The sequence below is a fragment of the Apus apus genome, chromosome Z (genome assembly GCF_020740795.1).
Source record: "Apus apus isolate bApuApu2 chromosome Z, bApuApu2.pri.cur, whole genome shotgun sequence".
NCBI lineage: Eukaryota > Metazoa > Chordata > Aves > Apodiformes > Apodidae > Apus > Apus apus.
In genome coordinates this window covers 68314157-68330717 of record NC_067312.1, presented here as the reverse complement: position 1 = coordinate 68330717, position 16561 = coordinate 68314157, and the positions used below count along the sequence as shown (strand labels likewise).

At 45.3% G+C, this 16561-nt stretch overlaps 1 protein-coding gene across 9 annotated transcripts in view; it reads left to right on the top strand.

The window, feature by feature from the left end:
- Positions 1-9090, top strand: part of PALM2AKAP2 (PALM2 and AKAP2 fusion) — a 285217-nt gene extending 276127 nt beyond the window's left edge. For 8 of the 9 annotated variants that reach the window (XM_051642422.1, XM_051642428.1, XM_051642427.1 and 5 more), the window contains one exon: positions 5398-9090. In XM_051642422.1, the coding sequence (XP_051498382.1) occupies positions 5398-5490 (93 nt within the window). In that variant the 3' untranslated portion in view covers positions 5491-9090. The remainder of the gene's footprint in view (positions 1-5397) is intronic. The other variant, XM_051642423.1, reaches the window with a different exon arrangement.
- The last annotated feature ends 7471 nt before the right edge of the window (positions 9091-16561 follow it).

Here is a 16561-nt window from a genome sequence, read left to right as displayed (position 1 = left end):
CTTCACATCTACAGGATATCATCCTGAGTTTGCTTAGTATCAATCATGCTGTTATGAGATACTGCAGCAAGGTGACACTTAAGCAATATTAAAGGCTACTCCTGAAAATTTTTGTGTTACAAAACAGAAACCAAACATACTAGATTTAATTGCTGAGGGCACACAGTTTATATTTTAATACTGACAGTATAATGTTGGTGTCTTGTTTCAAGTAAACACATTTTTGTTTGAAATATTCAGCTTCTCACTGTGCTTACTACAGGTCTGATGTATTCAGGGAATAGTAGGCACGGTAAAGAAAATACCTTTATGCTGGAGAAACTGATGTTCTTTGGTCCTCAGTAGTTCCAGTTTTATGTTAAAGCATTTATTTTATCATTCCTGAGTGTGAACACTCATGTCTGTGTGAGCAGGCAGCCTGTCCCTTGCCCTTGTACTTCTCTTTCTTTCTGTACAGTGTGCTCCTTGGAGGTGTCTTGTGCAGTGATTTTCCAGCCTCTAACTGGTAGATTTTAGACACCTAGACCTTTGTGTTGCCTGTTTATATTGCTTTTACTTTCTCCAGGTCCAGCTGGGAGGAATCAGTAAAATATTAAGCTTCAGAAAAAAGAATTTTGCTTCCACACTAGTTTTGCTGCCTCTTGTAAAAAAAAAAAAATCAGCTGCACTATATAGTTCTTAGTGGGGAAAACTGTATATTGCTTTTTATTGTCTTGTTGCTAGTAAGAGAGCAATTATTGTTACCTTCTTTGGAGGGAAACTCAGGACAGTTTAGTCTTTATCTCTAAGATGGATAGATAATCTTACACCTGAGTCTAAGTGTTACATATACCTGAGTGGTAGCTGTTTTTTTTGTTTGTTCTTTTTTTTTTTTTTTTTAGTCCTCAAAAATAAATGAAAACTGGCAGGAAAGAGCCCTCTGCAATTCTTAATGAGACCCCAGAGCTGCAACCACCAGATCCACGCAGAAATTTTTTGCAGAAAGGTGAAGAGTGGTTTTTACAGCTCTTTGTATCTTGGTACATTTGTCTTTCTCTCACAGCTGCTTCTGCTCCCCAGATTCCTCTCCCTTCTAATGCTACATCAGAACGCCCTGACCACCCCAGCCTGGGTCACCTGCGCCCAGTGAGCTGACATGGGGCAACATCAGGGAGGACACTTAAAAAGCCTTGAGGCAGCAGTTTGTAACATGGTCATAATGCAGCCTGTTACAGACCCCCCAAAATGGCCACAACAACGAAAGCAAAAGATTTTCCTTCCTTTGGCCTCTGGGTGCTGGGTGCATGATGGGTCTACAGGCAGCCCTAATATCTGCCAAGAATGTTTTAAAATTGAGATCTTCTGCTATTTTAGGCAAGCAGCTTCCTGGGTTGTGAATTCAATGCTCCATTGAGGAGTCCCAATTCTCCACTCAAAGTCATTCCAGTTGCATGCTATAATTACCCCATTGTTTCCTCTAGCGGGTGTAAAACTGACACAGCCTACTAAAAATGAGGGTTATTTTAGGCCAAACAGTCTTTTCAGTAGATTAGAAGAATAGGTCTGGAGTATGTATTCAAAAGGACCTTCAGCTCTAGTACTTAGAGGGCTTGTTTATTAATAGAGAGCCAGACATCAGTACTTGTTTTCCTGTGAAGGCTGATGTTGCAGATGAGAGTGGAAGGTCTTAAGGCCACTTAAAGAATCACTGACAAAGACACCCAGAAAAGGCGATTATAATACAGTTTTTTGAAAGTGCTGCTTAACAGAATTTGATGGCAAGTTTTGCTCTTACTATGTGGAAGGGACATGTAGGGACTGGCAATGGATTGGATTGACTTACACAGGGATCAAGGGAAAATATTTATACAGGGACAGGGGAGACTGAATCAGGAACATAGAGTGATTTTCAGGGAAACCAGGGAAAAAAATGAGGAAGACCCTCCCACAGAGTCACAGGGATCAGAGTGGACCCCGTTCCTTTCTGAACTCCTTAAAGAGGAGTCTGGGCATGGCTGGGTCCACTCCTAGTCCCAGACTGGGTCAACCATTTACAACTAAGGGTTTAAGTGTAGGGGGTTCAGTGTAGTGCTTTGACACGTAACTATGTGTCTGGTGTGGTTTGAAAGAGCAGCAGATTAAGATTGATTAACACTATTATATTAAATTACAAAATCAAATAATACGGTTTTCTAAAACTTGGTGACAAATTGTTTTAATTAATACAGAGGTTAAATTAAAGATCTAACAAATTTTCTAAATTAAATTGGGTGCTTACACACACACATAAAGGTTAACCTGTTCAGGTGTTAATTTTGGTACATAATTTCACAAAGAATTTGCAATATAACCCGCAATTACCCCATGGAATCAAATTACAACAGCCTGATAAAATCTGAGTCATCCCCCATTTAAGAGAAGTGGTGGCTACTTACTTTTCCCAATCAGATTAACCAAATTGTCCATGAGATGAGTGAGACACAGGGTCACAGCTTCCTGCAGTCTGGGGGGAGCTCCAGGGGGCTTCTCTCTTAGGACCAATATTTATAGGGTCTCAAGATGGCTGACTTTGGTCAGTATTTTCCATGATGGCCATGATTTGGGTTAGGTCGTCTTTGGTAACTTTCAGAGAGGGCCTGTGTTCCAAGCAGGAAGGGTCTCAGGTATGTTCTGCAAACAGGAGAGTTCCAGGTGCTGTGAGGGATTGCCTCATCTCCCCAGATAACTGTATTTGCACTAGGATTAGAAGATGTCCAATTGTTTGGACCCACTGCTCCAGTAGACAAGATCAGAAAGTGCTGGATTGTCTCAGCCTGCTGCACCTGCTATTGAAACAAGAACAAGGCTGGCTGGTGTTCACATTGCAACGTGGCTCTGCAAGAGGAGGGTCTGCACCACCACAGCTGAGTCTGCATTCAGTGCCCTCACAGTATCTCTGGTGTAGTGCTGGAAGCAGCTTCCCTTGGAGCAGCCAGCAACATTTGCAACTAGACAAGCTTCTGGGCACGTTTGCAGACAGATGATAAATGGAAAAACCCTGTTGCCATACTTTAAGACAAAGGCAAGCTGGCTGATCCAAAGCAGAAATCTTCAATGTCTAAGGGTCCTGATTGTTTAAAGCCCTCAACAGAGACCATCACAACATTGTGATTTCCAGCAAGGGAGACACTGATTGGAAACTGTTGTGTTTCATGTAAAATCCCTTTCATTTTCAGCTGACATAAACCTACATACCAAGTTCAACAGACTTCTTTTAAATATATCACTGCCCAGTGACAGTAGCAGTTTTGGTTTGAAATTTATGCTAAATTTGCCCCTTTTTTAATGTAAATTTCAGTATCTGGTGGGTATAATAGTAATATTGTATGTTTTATTTAATCATTACCCTGTACTGGTCCTGATAGTCTCCTGTCTAGCACATTTGTCTTGCCACCCAAAAGAGATCATTTTCCCCCCACCCTCCCTCTTCATTGCTAACCCTGGAGCAGCAACTTCCTTTTCGTATTCTGGGAAGGTAATAAGATGATGCACTCATACCCAGACCAAATTTTGCTCCTCCATTGTTCACTTTGTGTTGTCTTTCCTTGGTTTGGGTACTTAGAATCCAAAACATGCCATTCGAACTGCTGGTCCTCATCCCTGCAGCAGGAGTATCTCCAGTGCCCTGCTTACAGGCTGATGTCTCAGAAGCAATTTTTTCACTGATTTTAGCATGTTTTTTTGATTAATTTTTAGGTTTGTGAGCACATTTGCCCTCTACTGGGTAAAACAGAAACTGCTCAGCTTCTGCTTTGGGCAGGGACACCTCCCACTAGACCAGGTTGCTCCATGACCTGTCCAACCTGGCCTTGAACACTTCAGAATCATCTTTGTTGGCTGGATTTTTCCTCTAGTTCTTTGGCTTGTTCTTAGTCATGGTAAAAAAAAAAACCTGGGAGGGCAAAGAAACAGTAAAGCTTGCCAAACTCCACCCTGCCTTCAGCTCCTGATAGGACATCTGGGTCGCAGCATAAATGCAGAACTGTGTTCGTGTAAGTTAAGTTATGGCCTGTAATTTCAGCTGGCAGTTCAGAGCTCATTTCCAATACTGCTTGTATAGGAGCCCCTAATACTTGTGTATTTTTCCAGCCACAACCTGTCATGAGCTGAAAGAAGAGTTTATTTAGTCGTAAATTACTTATTTTTATTCCAGTCAAGACTTAAGTCTTTACTGCATCTGACTTCCTACACAGAAGAATAAAAGAGCAATCATCCTTTCTCCAAAGGCCAGCCACTCTTCTGCAGCCAGGGAGTGTGTAGAGCAGCTTGCAGGAGGCATTTGGGCTGGGGATTCACCCGCTAAACAGTCACTTATTGGCTGTTGGGGTTTTTTTACAGTTACGATTTTTAACTGACTCTGTTGACATTTCAAAAGTTTGCTTCTCTGGGCGGGCAGTGGGTATTGGCAGCTTTGTAGTTTGATCATGGAGCTGTTAGTGTCTGTCAAAAAACAACATTGCCACGTGTTTCTGTAAGAAGGCCCCAGATCCCTTTATGTCTCACTCAGATGGTAAGAAAGCAGCCAGTTCCATGCATGACTTGCTGAGGTGTACATCGGATGCACACCACAGTAACAGCTTTTGGTTTTGACTGGGTTCTGTTTGGTTGGTTGGGGTTTTTTAATCTTGTTACATCACATATTAAAACTGTTTATTATTTTTTTAGTTAATGGTTTTTGTGTGTGCATGTGTACAAGACATACACAATGTCTGGCTTTATATGTGTGTCTCTGTGTGTGTGTGTCTATGTGAAAAAAGCAACCATATCAAGGTCTGTCGTATACCAGACCCTGTGTGCTGTGCAGATGCTGCTTGTGTAAATCTCCTTTCCTATGTGCATGGACTGGTTTCTCATTCCAAGAGCATTTTGGTCACGGTGTGCAGGCTTTCCCATTAGCATAGCCAAAGACCACAAGAAGAAGATGCAGTGGGGGCTGCCTAGTTCTGCCTGCAGGGGTGATGTCGTGAAGTAAGCAGCAGACTGCTTCCCAGGTTGCACATGCAGCTCCAAAGCAGCCTCTGGACAAAGCTGCTGGGTGTTTACTGGCTCCTGGTACCAAAGGTGTGCAGCTGCCTCTGGGGAAGAGGTCCAAGACCCTGTCCCTGTGCATCTGGGCTGGTAAGGGGCAGCTGGGACTCCACTGAAGCAAGCTGGGTGCTGCCAGACAACTCCTACCACTGCTGTCCTTCCCTGGTGTGGCTTTGCTCTCGTGTGCCATCCCCCCTTCCACCTTCACATGAGCAAGTGCTTCACAGCATGAGTCCTCCCAGTTTGCAGAAGGTGCAGCACTGGGAGCCTTGTAGGAAGGGCTGGCCCAGCTGGTCTCAGCATGGTGGCAACTGAGTGACCTGCTGTCTTTTCCCTTTCTCTCCTGAGCAGGTCCTGGAGGCCACCAGGGTGAACCGCAGGAAGAGTGCTCTGGCGCTGCGCTGGGAAGCCGGCATTTATGCCAACCGGGAGGAGGATGAGTAACCACACTCCAGCGTGGAGACAGCAACCAGGCATGCTGAAACCAAAAAAAAAAACAAAAAAAAAGAAAGGAAGAGAAGAAAAAAAAAAAAAAAAAAAAAAGGAAAAAAGACAGAAAAACCACCACGAAAGCAGCAGCATTTTAGTCCCAATATTTATTAAATACACAACAGACTCAATGATGCACATAGACGCAGAGATGATCCGACTCCTGGCAATCCTAGAACAACAGGAGAAACCGTCCTAGAACAGGCCCCCCATCTCCTTCCCTCCATCCCCCGTCTGAAATCATGCGATGGGGAGGTTGCAGGGGGTGGGAGCCCTCAGGGGGAGACACAAAGGGGCCATTGTCCCCATGGACCAGGGGGGGCTGCAGGCACATGGCAGGAGGTCGGCATGGAGGAGCCGGCAGCCAGGGGCTCACGTTCATGCTTCCCACTGGCTGAAGTGACATCCCGGCATTCCCCCCGGGACCATGCCCCCCCCAGCAGCTCCACGGTCCCCCCAGCAGCTCCCAGCAAACCCTCCTGCAGTTCCTTCGCCTCCCACAGCCGCTGCACAAGAGACCATCAGCGTTACTTTGGCGTACTCCTCCCCAGCCACAAAACACAACAATACTGCCCTCTGTTGCTGTTTCTTTGAAGGGACTGAAGGGTTTTCGGGATTGGGATGGGTTTTTTTTTTGGGGGGGGGAGTGGGTTCTGCTCCCCTTTCTAGTAATTTATCTGTTTAAAAGGAACAAAACAAAACAGGGAGGCAGTTATTGCAAATGTACAATCCAGTAGACTCAATAAAACAGTCCTTGTGTTGCAAACACAAACCACCACAATTTAGGAGTGGAATAGATGGGGATGAGAGCTAAGCCAAATGGAATACCTTAGCTTTAGGATCCTATATGCTTGCAATATCACCTGAGCTCCAGGTTCTCAGAGCATATTTACCTAACAATGTTTCTAAATAGAAAAATTTTATTTAGAGGATGACAACTATTTTTTGATGGTGGGGAGGGAAAAGAATGGCATATTGTGTAAAATCTGTGAAGATGGATAATTTGAAGTAGAAAGGTAGTGGGAAAGGAATACAAATAAAGGACATTTAATTTTAAAATGAGGCAATAATTGAACTAAGCCAGACTGGCCTAGAAAGAGGTATGAAATAAAGAAGATAGTTACTTCTTCGACTATATTTATACAAGATAAGAAGCCTTTGAAGTAGAGTGCTTTGTGGAAGTCTTCATGTTTCCAGGCAACAAAAAGCTAAAGGGCATAATGAGTTGGAAGGAGTGAGCAAGGAAGAGCGGACAAGGGAAGAAAACATGCTTGCCATTCAGCCAGTGTTTTCAGTGCTACAAGCAAACCATAGAGCCTTTAGTCATTGCTTAGGCTTGGGATCAGCAGTGAAGGATTAGTGTGGATCTGGGGGGGGGCGGGGGGATTGTGTGCGTGTGTATGTGTGTGTGTGGGTGTGTGTGTGAGGCTGGCATACCAGAAAGGGTATGGCAGAGCGTGTACCGAGTATTTTCTCCAAAGCTGTTTACCAGCTATAGGGGTGAGTGCTAATTTCTTTTTTTTTTTTTCCCTTTTTTTTTTCCTTTTTTTTCTCAAAGGGGATATAAAAAACAAGGCACTGAGTTAATGCAGTATTTGTGATATTGAAATTTGACCCAACATAGTATTTGCATGAGTCACAATTGCAGAGTATTGACCAGTTTTGTAAGCTGACAATTAGGAAAACAAATGTGGTATTTATTCTTGTGCTTTGTATTTGTATTTAGTATAGAGGCTGCGGGTTTACTCTTTCTTTTCATGCAAGCAATACTATAGTAATATTTTACAACTGGGAACCATAATTTCTGGACTAGAAACCAACAAATTTGGGAGGTGACAGAAAAAAAAGACACTCAGCTGTTTTCTATATCAAATATTCTGCCTTTTTTATAAGCAAACAATTATTATTTTGACATCTTTTAAAAAAAATAGTCAGCCAGGGTGCTGGTCCTCCCTTAAGCCTTTCTTTGATTTGCTGTGCTGTTTTATCCTAAAACAGTGCTAATTTAAAATGAGTACTGATACTGTGAACATACTTCTGGTGCTTTTCTTACACAAACACAGAGCTCACAACTGAATTATTCCCCACTTCCCATAATTTCCTTCAGCTTGTGATTTCTGTCCATTTTGAGGCTCATTTTCAGGGAATTGTAGCAAATACAATTAAATATATATATACATATACATATATATATATATATGTATACACACACACCAATTAACTCAGTTCTGTCAATTGTCTCCCTAAGTGCTATTGAACAGAAGAAAACCCTGCTGAACGGAGTGTTCACTGTGATAAGGGCAGCAAGCTTATCTCAAGGATCCTGTCTCAACCCTGGTGCTTAGGAGGCACCATGCCCATGAAGGAATCTCATACCTAAGGAAGTGGACCTCTTGTTTAGACATGGCAACCAACAGTGAAGTGTGAGCCACGTCTGCCGGCGGGTTGCTACCATGAGGCTGAAGCAGCAGCAATTCCACCACTGCAGCGTGCTAGTGAGGACACACGTCCTGTAGCTGCATCTGTGAGCTCTGCACATCTGTACCAAGAGGAGTCCTGGCTCCCTTCACCCTTGGGGAGAACTTAAGTGACACTGGGAAAAGGGTTTCCTGAGCAGAGGAGATGGCCCCTGTGCATACAGTGTGGTGGTCTTGTACCAAAGGATGCTTACGAGAATCCACCCACCCAGTATTTGCTCCCTGAAATCAGGGCAGCCGTGGTTTCCTATATCTTTATTTTCTTTAACCTTTGCTACGTCCTCCCCTACTGCCACAATCAGCCCCCAGTCTTTGAAGTGAAAATTGAATTGTTCCCCCGGAAAGAGGATGTGGTGGGGGCAAGAGGCCAGGCAGGAGTTCTCTGAAGTAGAAGCGTTTACTTTCAGCCCCTTGACAAAAGTATTTGCATGTATCAGTCCAGGAGAGCCAAACTTTCCACCCAGCAGAGTTTTTCTCTTCCAGAAATTATGGACACTTGTAGTCAGTGGCACACGCTCAGTGCTGTGGTGACACAAGTGTGATGCAGTTTACTTGCCTCTGTTATTTCATTTGCATGCTACCAAGCTAAGGTGTTTATAAGTATATGCCAGTAATACATATCTATCTATATATTACTATATCAAATGCAACAAAAGAGTACTATTGCAGAGTTAACTTTGTCTCCACAAAAGAAATGCTCAGATCCTTTCCCGTGGCAAAGACTGGTTTTAATGAAACTGTGTATTGAGAAATAGATAAGCATTAGCATTTGTGATTATAATCAGTTTGGGGTTACAGCGCAGGTTTTCTGAACAATTTGTTTTAGACGCTGCCAGTTTGGGCTTCATCTTGTACTGACATTATCTGAAGGAAGATAGAGTAGCATTGGTGTGTTTGGCAACCAAAAGGCAGCATCCTTGTCATGACTTACCAACCAGTTTCAACGATACCTGGCTTTCTGTATGTTAACCACTTAAGTGTTATCCTGCTTCTGTTTTATAGTGACTGTGAGGCCTACAATGCAAGTATATAATTATTTTCTCATTAAAACAGAAACCTGTGTTGTGTTTCTATAAAACTGCCTGTTTCCTCACATTCTTGCAGGAAAGTGTGTCCCCCTCAAGCAGCGTGTGCCTGGAAGAGAGTGGCCTGGATCCCCCCTCCCAAGGCAGTTGGTTGGTCTTTCCCCCAGTTCTTGGTTTTTTTCTTCTTTTGTTTTGTCTAGATGTGGGAAAGATCTCTTTTTCTCCACTCATTGGCATCAGGTGCAGATAGAAGAGCATCCCTGAGCGTTTCTTTCCCATTAACACGTGTGGCGGGTGGCAGAGGCCAGATCTGCTTTGTGAGGAATTGCACAAGCTTTCTTACCCTTGATTCCTCACCAGCTGCATCCCTTGCCATCCCGCAGGGCAAAGCACATAATTTCAGCCAGTTGTCCATTTTCCACATGTCTAGCTGCATCAACCAGCCACTCACCCATTGCTGCAGCCCCTTGCCCCCCCTTTCCTTGCCAGCTAGACCAGAGGGACCTCCTCCCCTGCTCCTTCTGGGAAGCTGCCTTCACCTTTGGCTGCAAGAGCTGAAAGGTGCTGGAGCACCGGCTCCATGGCAGCTGCAGGCTGACTACAGGGACTTGTTGAGAATGGAGAGGGATTCACGCCGACCTCTGCCCCTCCCTGTGCCAGAAATAGTCAAGCATTTAATGATAACCCTGCTCCACAGCCCACAAGAGGAGGCAGAGGGCACTGGTGAGTGCAGGGAGGAGGCTGGCTAGGGCCAAGCACAGCAACACAGTCCATGCTCTCCATCACATGAGCCCTCCTTGTGCACACAGTGTCGGAAATGCCACCAGAGAAAAATCAGGTGTGGGTTCCCTTTCTAGTTAGTAAATACTGCTGGAGGTCAGAAAACACGTTAGAAAACAAGCCTGAAAATTATCTACCAGTTCTGCTCTTAGGTCTATTAAAAAAAGGAAGTGATTGTCTCTTCAACACAGATAAGGCTTTCTGAATTCCTTCAGCTTAGCTCTGTGCTAAGCAGGATAGCATACTGGAATTACTGGCACACAGTAGACCTTTCCTTTGGGTTTTATGAAAATTAACAGTGGAAGTTTGGCACTTGCAGGGGAGCATGTAGACACTGCAAAACTAAAGAAGTGATGCCAGTGGGTGGCAGCAGCTCAGGAACGTTTGCAATGCGGTCTGCTGTTACCAGCTGTTGGCATTTGTTTAATAACGTACACTTAGGACATCTAAAATCCCTGCCACCACATTGCATAGCCAAAATTGCACACACCAAGCTTTAGAGTACATTTACAAAGAAGCTAAGGACTATATAAGAGCCATTTTATGCTTAACTTCTGGCATAGTCCTATGTAAGCGTAAGGACTATAAAAGAGCTGGTTTATCTCGTATACTTGTCCCATTATTTAACCCATATAATTATCCCACTGCTTATCCCATATAACTAGTTAAGGGCTATAGAAATGTCATTTTATCAGTATCTGGCAGATTCCCATATAAGGGAGGAATTTGCACAACTGAAAACACTACTGAATGCTCTCCCTGCTTCTAAAGCAGTTTAATCAAACCTGCAATTGCCACACCTCTGATAGTTGTAGGTGACTTTAAGAGGCCTCAACACAATGGGAAAGCAAATGCAGATGCAAAGGCAGGTTTGACTGAACTGCTTTAAAAGGAGGGAGAGCATTCAGTACAGTGCTTTCAGTTGTGCACAGGAACGGGAGATTAAAACCCCCTCATAACAGGGTCTGTAGTGTAAGGAAGCCAAACCAGAGCACCACAAAGCTGTAGCAGGGGAGGGACAGGGCTAGGCAGGACCAAAGCTACACACATTAGCATGAACATTAGCACTGAAGATGTTCAATTATGTGCTAGTTATTGAACTGACTAGGACAGGCAGCCTCTGAAGCAATGAACAGCTAGGGTCCAGCCCAGCCCTCCTCCCCAGGATACAGACTGAACAGCATCCCAGTGTTTCACATGGTGGAATACTGTGAGGCAGGAGCTATCCTGTCAGCAGCAGTACAAAGGGAGGATGAGAGGGTGTAGTGGAATTAAAAAACTGGAAAAAAAAAAAAACAACCCTAACTTACAAGCAAACAAAACCCTCAAACATCCAAAAAAAAACCAACCCCAAATGCCATGCAGATCTCAGGGTCTGCTGCTAGGTCTGGCTGATTAATTGGAAGTGCAATGGACTGCTTTATCAGTGGGGGCTCCAGGAAGAAAACTTTTACAGAAACCACTGAATGTGGTATCAGTGTGAGAGCTCCTGCTAGGTTCCAGGCATGTGTCATCTCCACAGTGAATGCAGGGCTGTGTGCTACCAGAAACTAGAAATGCTTTGGGCCTTGTTCCAACCCAGAGCATGGCAGCAAAAGCGAGAAAAATCGATGAAGAAAAAAAAGTGTGCAAAGCTACTTCATCACATTTTCTGTCACTGCAAACCACATGGGTAGGATTACATGGCAGGATTAGTGTGGCAGCAGTGACATCTGGAGGGCAGATTGCACTGACAATGGGATGACCTTAATTTCCAAGGATGTCCCCTGGAAGCCAAATTCTGGGACCAGCCAAAACCCAGGATGGGTGTGCTGACTGATCATAGAATCACAGAACTATTACGGTTGGAAAAGACCCTTGGGATCACAGAGTCCAACCACCATCCCTATTCTACAAAGTTCTTCCCTAAACCATCTCCACCAACACTACATCCAAACAACTCTTAAACACATCCAGGGATGGTGACTCAACCTCCTCCCTGGGCAGCCTATTCCAGTGTCTAACCACTCTTTCTGTGAAAAAAATCTTTCCTAATGTCCAGCCTAAACCTCCCCTGTTGCAGCTTGAAGCCATTCCCTCTTGTTGCTAATTACCTGTGAAAAGAGACCAGCACCAACCTCTCTACGATGTCCTTTGAGGTAGTTGTAGAGACTGATGAGGTCTCCCCTCAGCCTCCTCTTCCTCAAACTAAACATTCCCAGCTCCTTCAAGCGTTCTTCATAAGAATTATTCTCTAGGCCCTTCACCAGCTTCGTTGCCCTCCTCTGTACTCGCTCCAGCACCTCGAGATCTCTCTTGAATTGAGGTGCCCAAAACTGGACACAAGACTCCAGGTGTGGCCTCACCAGTGCTGAGCACAGGGGGACAATCACCTCTCTACTTCTGCTGGTCACACTATTTCTAATGCAAGCCAGGAGGCCATTGGCTTTCTTGGCCACCTGGGCACACTGCTGGCTCATATTCAGCCCCTTGTCCATTAGAACCCCCAGGTCCTTTCCTGCCAGACACTTTCCAGCCACACTTCCCCAAGCCTGGAGCGTTGCCTGGGGTTGTTGTGGCCCAAGTGCAGGACCTGGCACTTGGCCTTGTTGAAGCCCAGACCATTAACATCAGCCCAACGATCTAATCTATCCAAGTCTGTCTGTAGAGCCTCCCTGTCATCACGCAGATCAACACTCCTGCCCAGCTTGGTGTCATCTGCAGACTTACTGGTAATACACTCTATGTCCTTATCAAGATCATCAATAAAGATGTTAAACAGAAATGGTCCCAACACTGAGCCTTGAGGAGCACCACTTGTGACTGGCCCCAGCTGGGTTTGACTCCATTGACCACCACTCTTTGGGCCTGACTGTCCAGCCAGTAATGTGTCAGTCTCATGTATCAGATGTGTCAGTCTCAGTGCCAAGCCCACTAGGATGGCACCTGAACGCCTGCTGTGGGGGCTGTTGCTGGCTGGGAGACTGTGCAGGGCAGGGGGCAATAGCAGGAGGCTGGAAACAGCTCCAGGAAGACAGTGGTGTTTCACGTGGGGCTGCAGCAGGCAGAGCAGGACAATGCACTCCCACTTGGGGTGTCCCTGAGGGCAAGAGATTGTGGCTCAGAGTCAGGCAAGGTACTTATGTACAAATGGCCCCAACAAGCATTTCTTCCTCTCATAGCATCTGGGACAGCCAAGCTCTCTCAGCCTTATCCTAATATGACCATCCAATCCTCATGCTACAACTGAAACACAAGAAGCTAGGACAGTGACAACAAAAACACATGGATAATCCTGGTGAAGTGGCACTTGGCAGCTACTCACGCAAGGCTTCAGAAGTGTTGCAAACAAATAACCAGTCATTAAAAAGGAGGGAAGAGCTAAAGTTTCTGTGAAGCATCATCTCCATGGAGGAATGTGGAGTTCCCTGATACACAATGGGAATTGCCTTGCTGGGCAGCTTTGTCACCCCTGCATGGCATGGAGGAGGCAGAAAGTGTTCAGCCCTATTTAATTGGAGTGAAAGAAGGAAGGTGATGAAGTAGGTTGATTGCTCACTCCCTGGTAAGACTTGTTTGCTCCTTAGGAGGGTGGGTTTGGAGTACAGCACCAGCCCAAGGTGGAAGGAGATGTTCACAGCATTATCCTCTCCTGCTTCCTGCCATCTTCTTGTCCTCTGCTGTTCCCTTCTGGTTTCCATATAATGCTATCTGCACCCAAAACATGGCTGTTTTCAGGCAGATTGACCACATGGCTCCCATGAGTACAGTATCTCATCCTGCTTCCACTGAGCCTCACAGGATGGAGAAGACCCTCAATCACACCAAGTCCCCAGCCACAGGTCCCTGATTTACTGCAACTGCAAGGATCCATCAGCCTCCAATCAGGGTCCCTTCCAGGCTGGTCTCCTCCCCTCGGGTATTTAAGTGCATTTACACTTCTTCAACAAAACACTCAATGGAAGATGGGTAAACTGAGACTCATGAGATGATAAAGTGGACCTGATCCAATTGTACCAAAGCACTTAAATACCTAAATACCTCTAAGGACATTGTTCTTTGAGGGCTACACAGCACTGAAGTCAGCCCGTGGGTTGTGTTTGTGTCAATGCACTAAAAAATAATGCAGGTATGTTGGTGGGGTTGACTTGAAAGAGTGTTGTGAGAGAGCAAGGTGGAACAAAAACCTTCTCTTGGCTGCATTACTCATGCCAAAAGGGGCATGATTATAGCTTTTATTTAATGCTGTGTTGAGGAAAACAACTGGGCCATGGTTTGCTGCAGAGAAAGCAGATAGAGGTGGAGAGGGTTGGTTTTCCAGAGAAAGTTAATGGCAAGTTGTGGAACTTGATGTATAAAGAAAGTGAAAATTTCTGGCTGGAACAGAGGGAGAGGAGAATAAATAACAGAGGTCAGAGAGGAGTAGTATAAACAGTGGAAAGCAGAGAGATAATTAGGGGAAAATCTTGCTGATGAGAATTTTTCATGCAGGAAGCCATTTTTTAAGCCAGCTGAAAACATGCTCAGACCATGTTTAAACAGAGGCAGAAGCCATATGAAAAAAAGGTATTTACCCATGTTCTCTGGAAACCAGGCAAAAAACTCTGCCAATTACAGCATGAGTCTCACATGCTACCAGATCCAGGCTGTGGTGGTGCAGGACAAGATTCAGCTCAGATATCCTTCTTGGCCACTGTTGTCTTAGTCAGTCTTTAGCAGAAGGGAGTCAGGAAATAGCTGAATGATGTAATTGCTCATGGACCCCATAATTTATTGACATGCAGACTCTGTGAGTTTATAAATTAAAAGGTAAGTCAATACAGTCTATCTAAGCTTTGCAGGGTGTTTCCAAGGAATTGATTATCAAGATGCTCTTGCACTGAAGGATCAAAACACCATTTCAGTGCCCAAAAGGGCTTAATTTTTCAAATCTTCCTTAATCTCATTCTCTTCCTATATAGAAGTATTAAAGCAGTCTGGTTTTAAGTGTTGGGGAAGTCACTCCCTGGGTTTACTCTGTAGGCATCTGTCTGCTTTGCCCTAGGCTGCTCTGGCTATTGCAGTGTGTCTTTGCAGAGTGTTCCCGAGAGCTCATAGCCCAACATGACCTGCTAGCTGGTAGCAGCACCCACTGCCATCTTGGTCATGAAATTCAACACAAAATCCCTGAAAGTGTTTAACTGGGGCAGCTACTGACTCCTGGAAAGTGATGGTGTGGAAATGCATCACATGTGGCAATGAGAGGCACAAGCCCTCATCACCTGCCTATGGTCCAAGCCCTGCAACAGCAAAGCAACCTCATCTACAGCACAGCAAGAAAAGCAAGATCTTTTCTGGGGGAAAAGCATGCACTTAACATGGCCCTTGGCCAGATTTTGAGCATACCAGAGTGTTTCAGGTCCTGCAACAACTGGGAATCTGATCAGGTATTAGCAGTCCTTCAGGGGGTGACTACAGCTGGCAGTTCTCCATCAAGGGCATCACCACCATCAGCTGGTGACCGAGGTGCACTGTGCAAAGCCATGCTGAAGTGGGTAGGGCCGTGTGGAGATGTGTTCCCACTCTGCTCATGTGCAGTTAGCAGGAGGTATGAAACTGTTTGGAGAAACTCGCCAGGCAATTCAGAGGTTGTAGTGGGAAGCAGTAGTGCTGCTCTCAACCAGCATGGGCAATTCAGCAACTTCGTTTGCAGTGGGGCATATGATTGAAGTTTTAGTTCAGCAAAGCTTTGAATACTGCAGAGTGCTGAAGTGAAGGGGCAAGGGAACAGCAAGCACCAGCTAGAACAGCTGTTTTGCCACACTGCTTAAAATTTACAGTTAAATATATATGTATTCATGCTTGTTAGACATCGAAGAACTGCAGCCTGGAAAAACTTAGCAGCCACAGTGTTGCTTTAAAGCTGCTTGGAGTTTCTTGTTTCCTGGGTACCTTTTACCCAATACTCAAACATGCTTTTACCCAAACCCTGTGTGTTGGATGGAGGTGACACCACTGCATGGGGTTGAAGAGCCTTGGCAGCCCTTGCTGCCCTCCAGAGAGGGCTTCTCCAGCACCAGGGCTGCAGTTTGCCTGCCCAGGGACACCTCTGCTCTCTTGTCTAAAGACCACCCCATTGGTGCCCTTTTCCACTAGTGCTGTGTGGCAAAGCAGGGACAGACAAAGTCCCCCTGTAGCTTCCCAGGCACCCTCATGGAGAATGCCAGCACTTTTCCCTCCTGTTCCAGGGACCTCTCCACCCTACCAGGCCCAAATAAGGTCCCCCACCCTCAGACTGCGAGATGGATAATTAGCCAGGTGTGGCTGTGGCACAGGTTAACAAACAGGGTTATCCTGCCTCTGCAGAGCCTGGTGGTGCTGGGCTGCCTGGTAATCCTCAGGGAGTGTTTGCAGCAAGGCAACAGCAACACACACTGTCATGCACCCTTGTACCCCAAAACCTTCTGGGGCTGGGCTGAGGGACTTGTGAGTAGGAGTGGTCCATGCAAGACCTGCCTGGCCCTGAGCCCACGGTACTCTGTAAACAACAAAAGGGTTTGGGAGCTTGTTTCCATGATTCTTATGTTTCCTATTTCTGAGCTGCAAACGTTCAGTATGCACCTCCCCACGGGAAGAGCTGCTATGGGTGGCAAGGCTCATAAATGCTCAGAACATGCTCAGTGTCTGCAGCTTTTGGGTCGTGTATGTGGTTTCTTGGAGGTTTTTTTAAAGAGACACCATGAATGTGTTTGACAGGATGTTGGGCATAAAATAGCCTGGAAATGT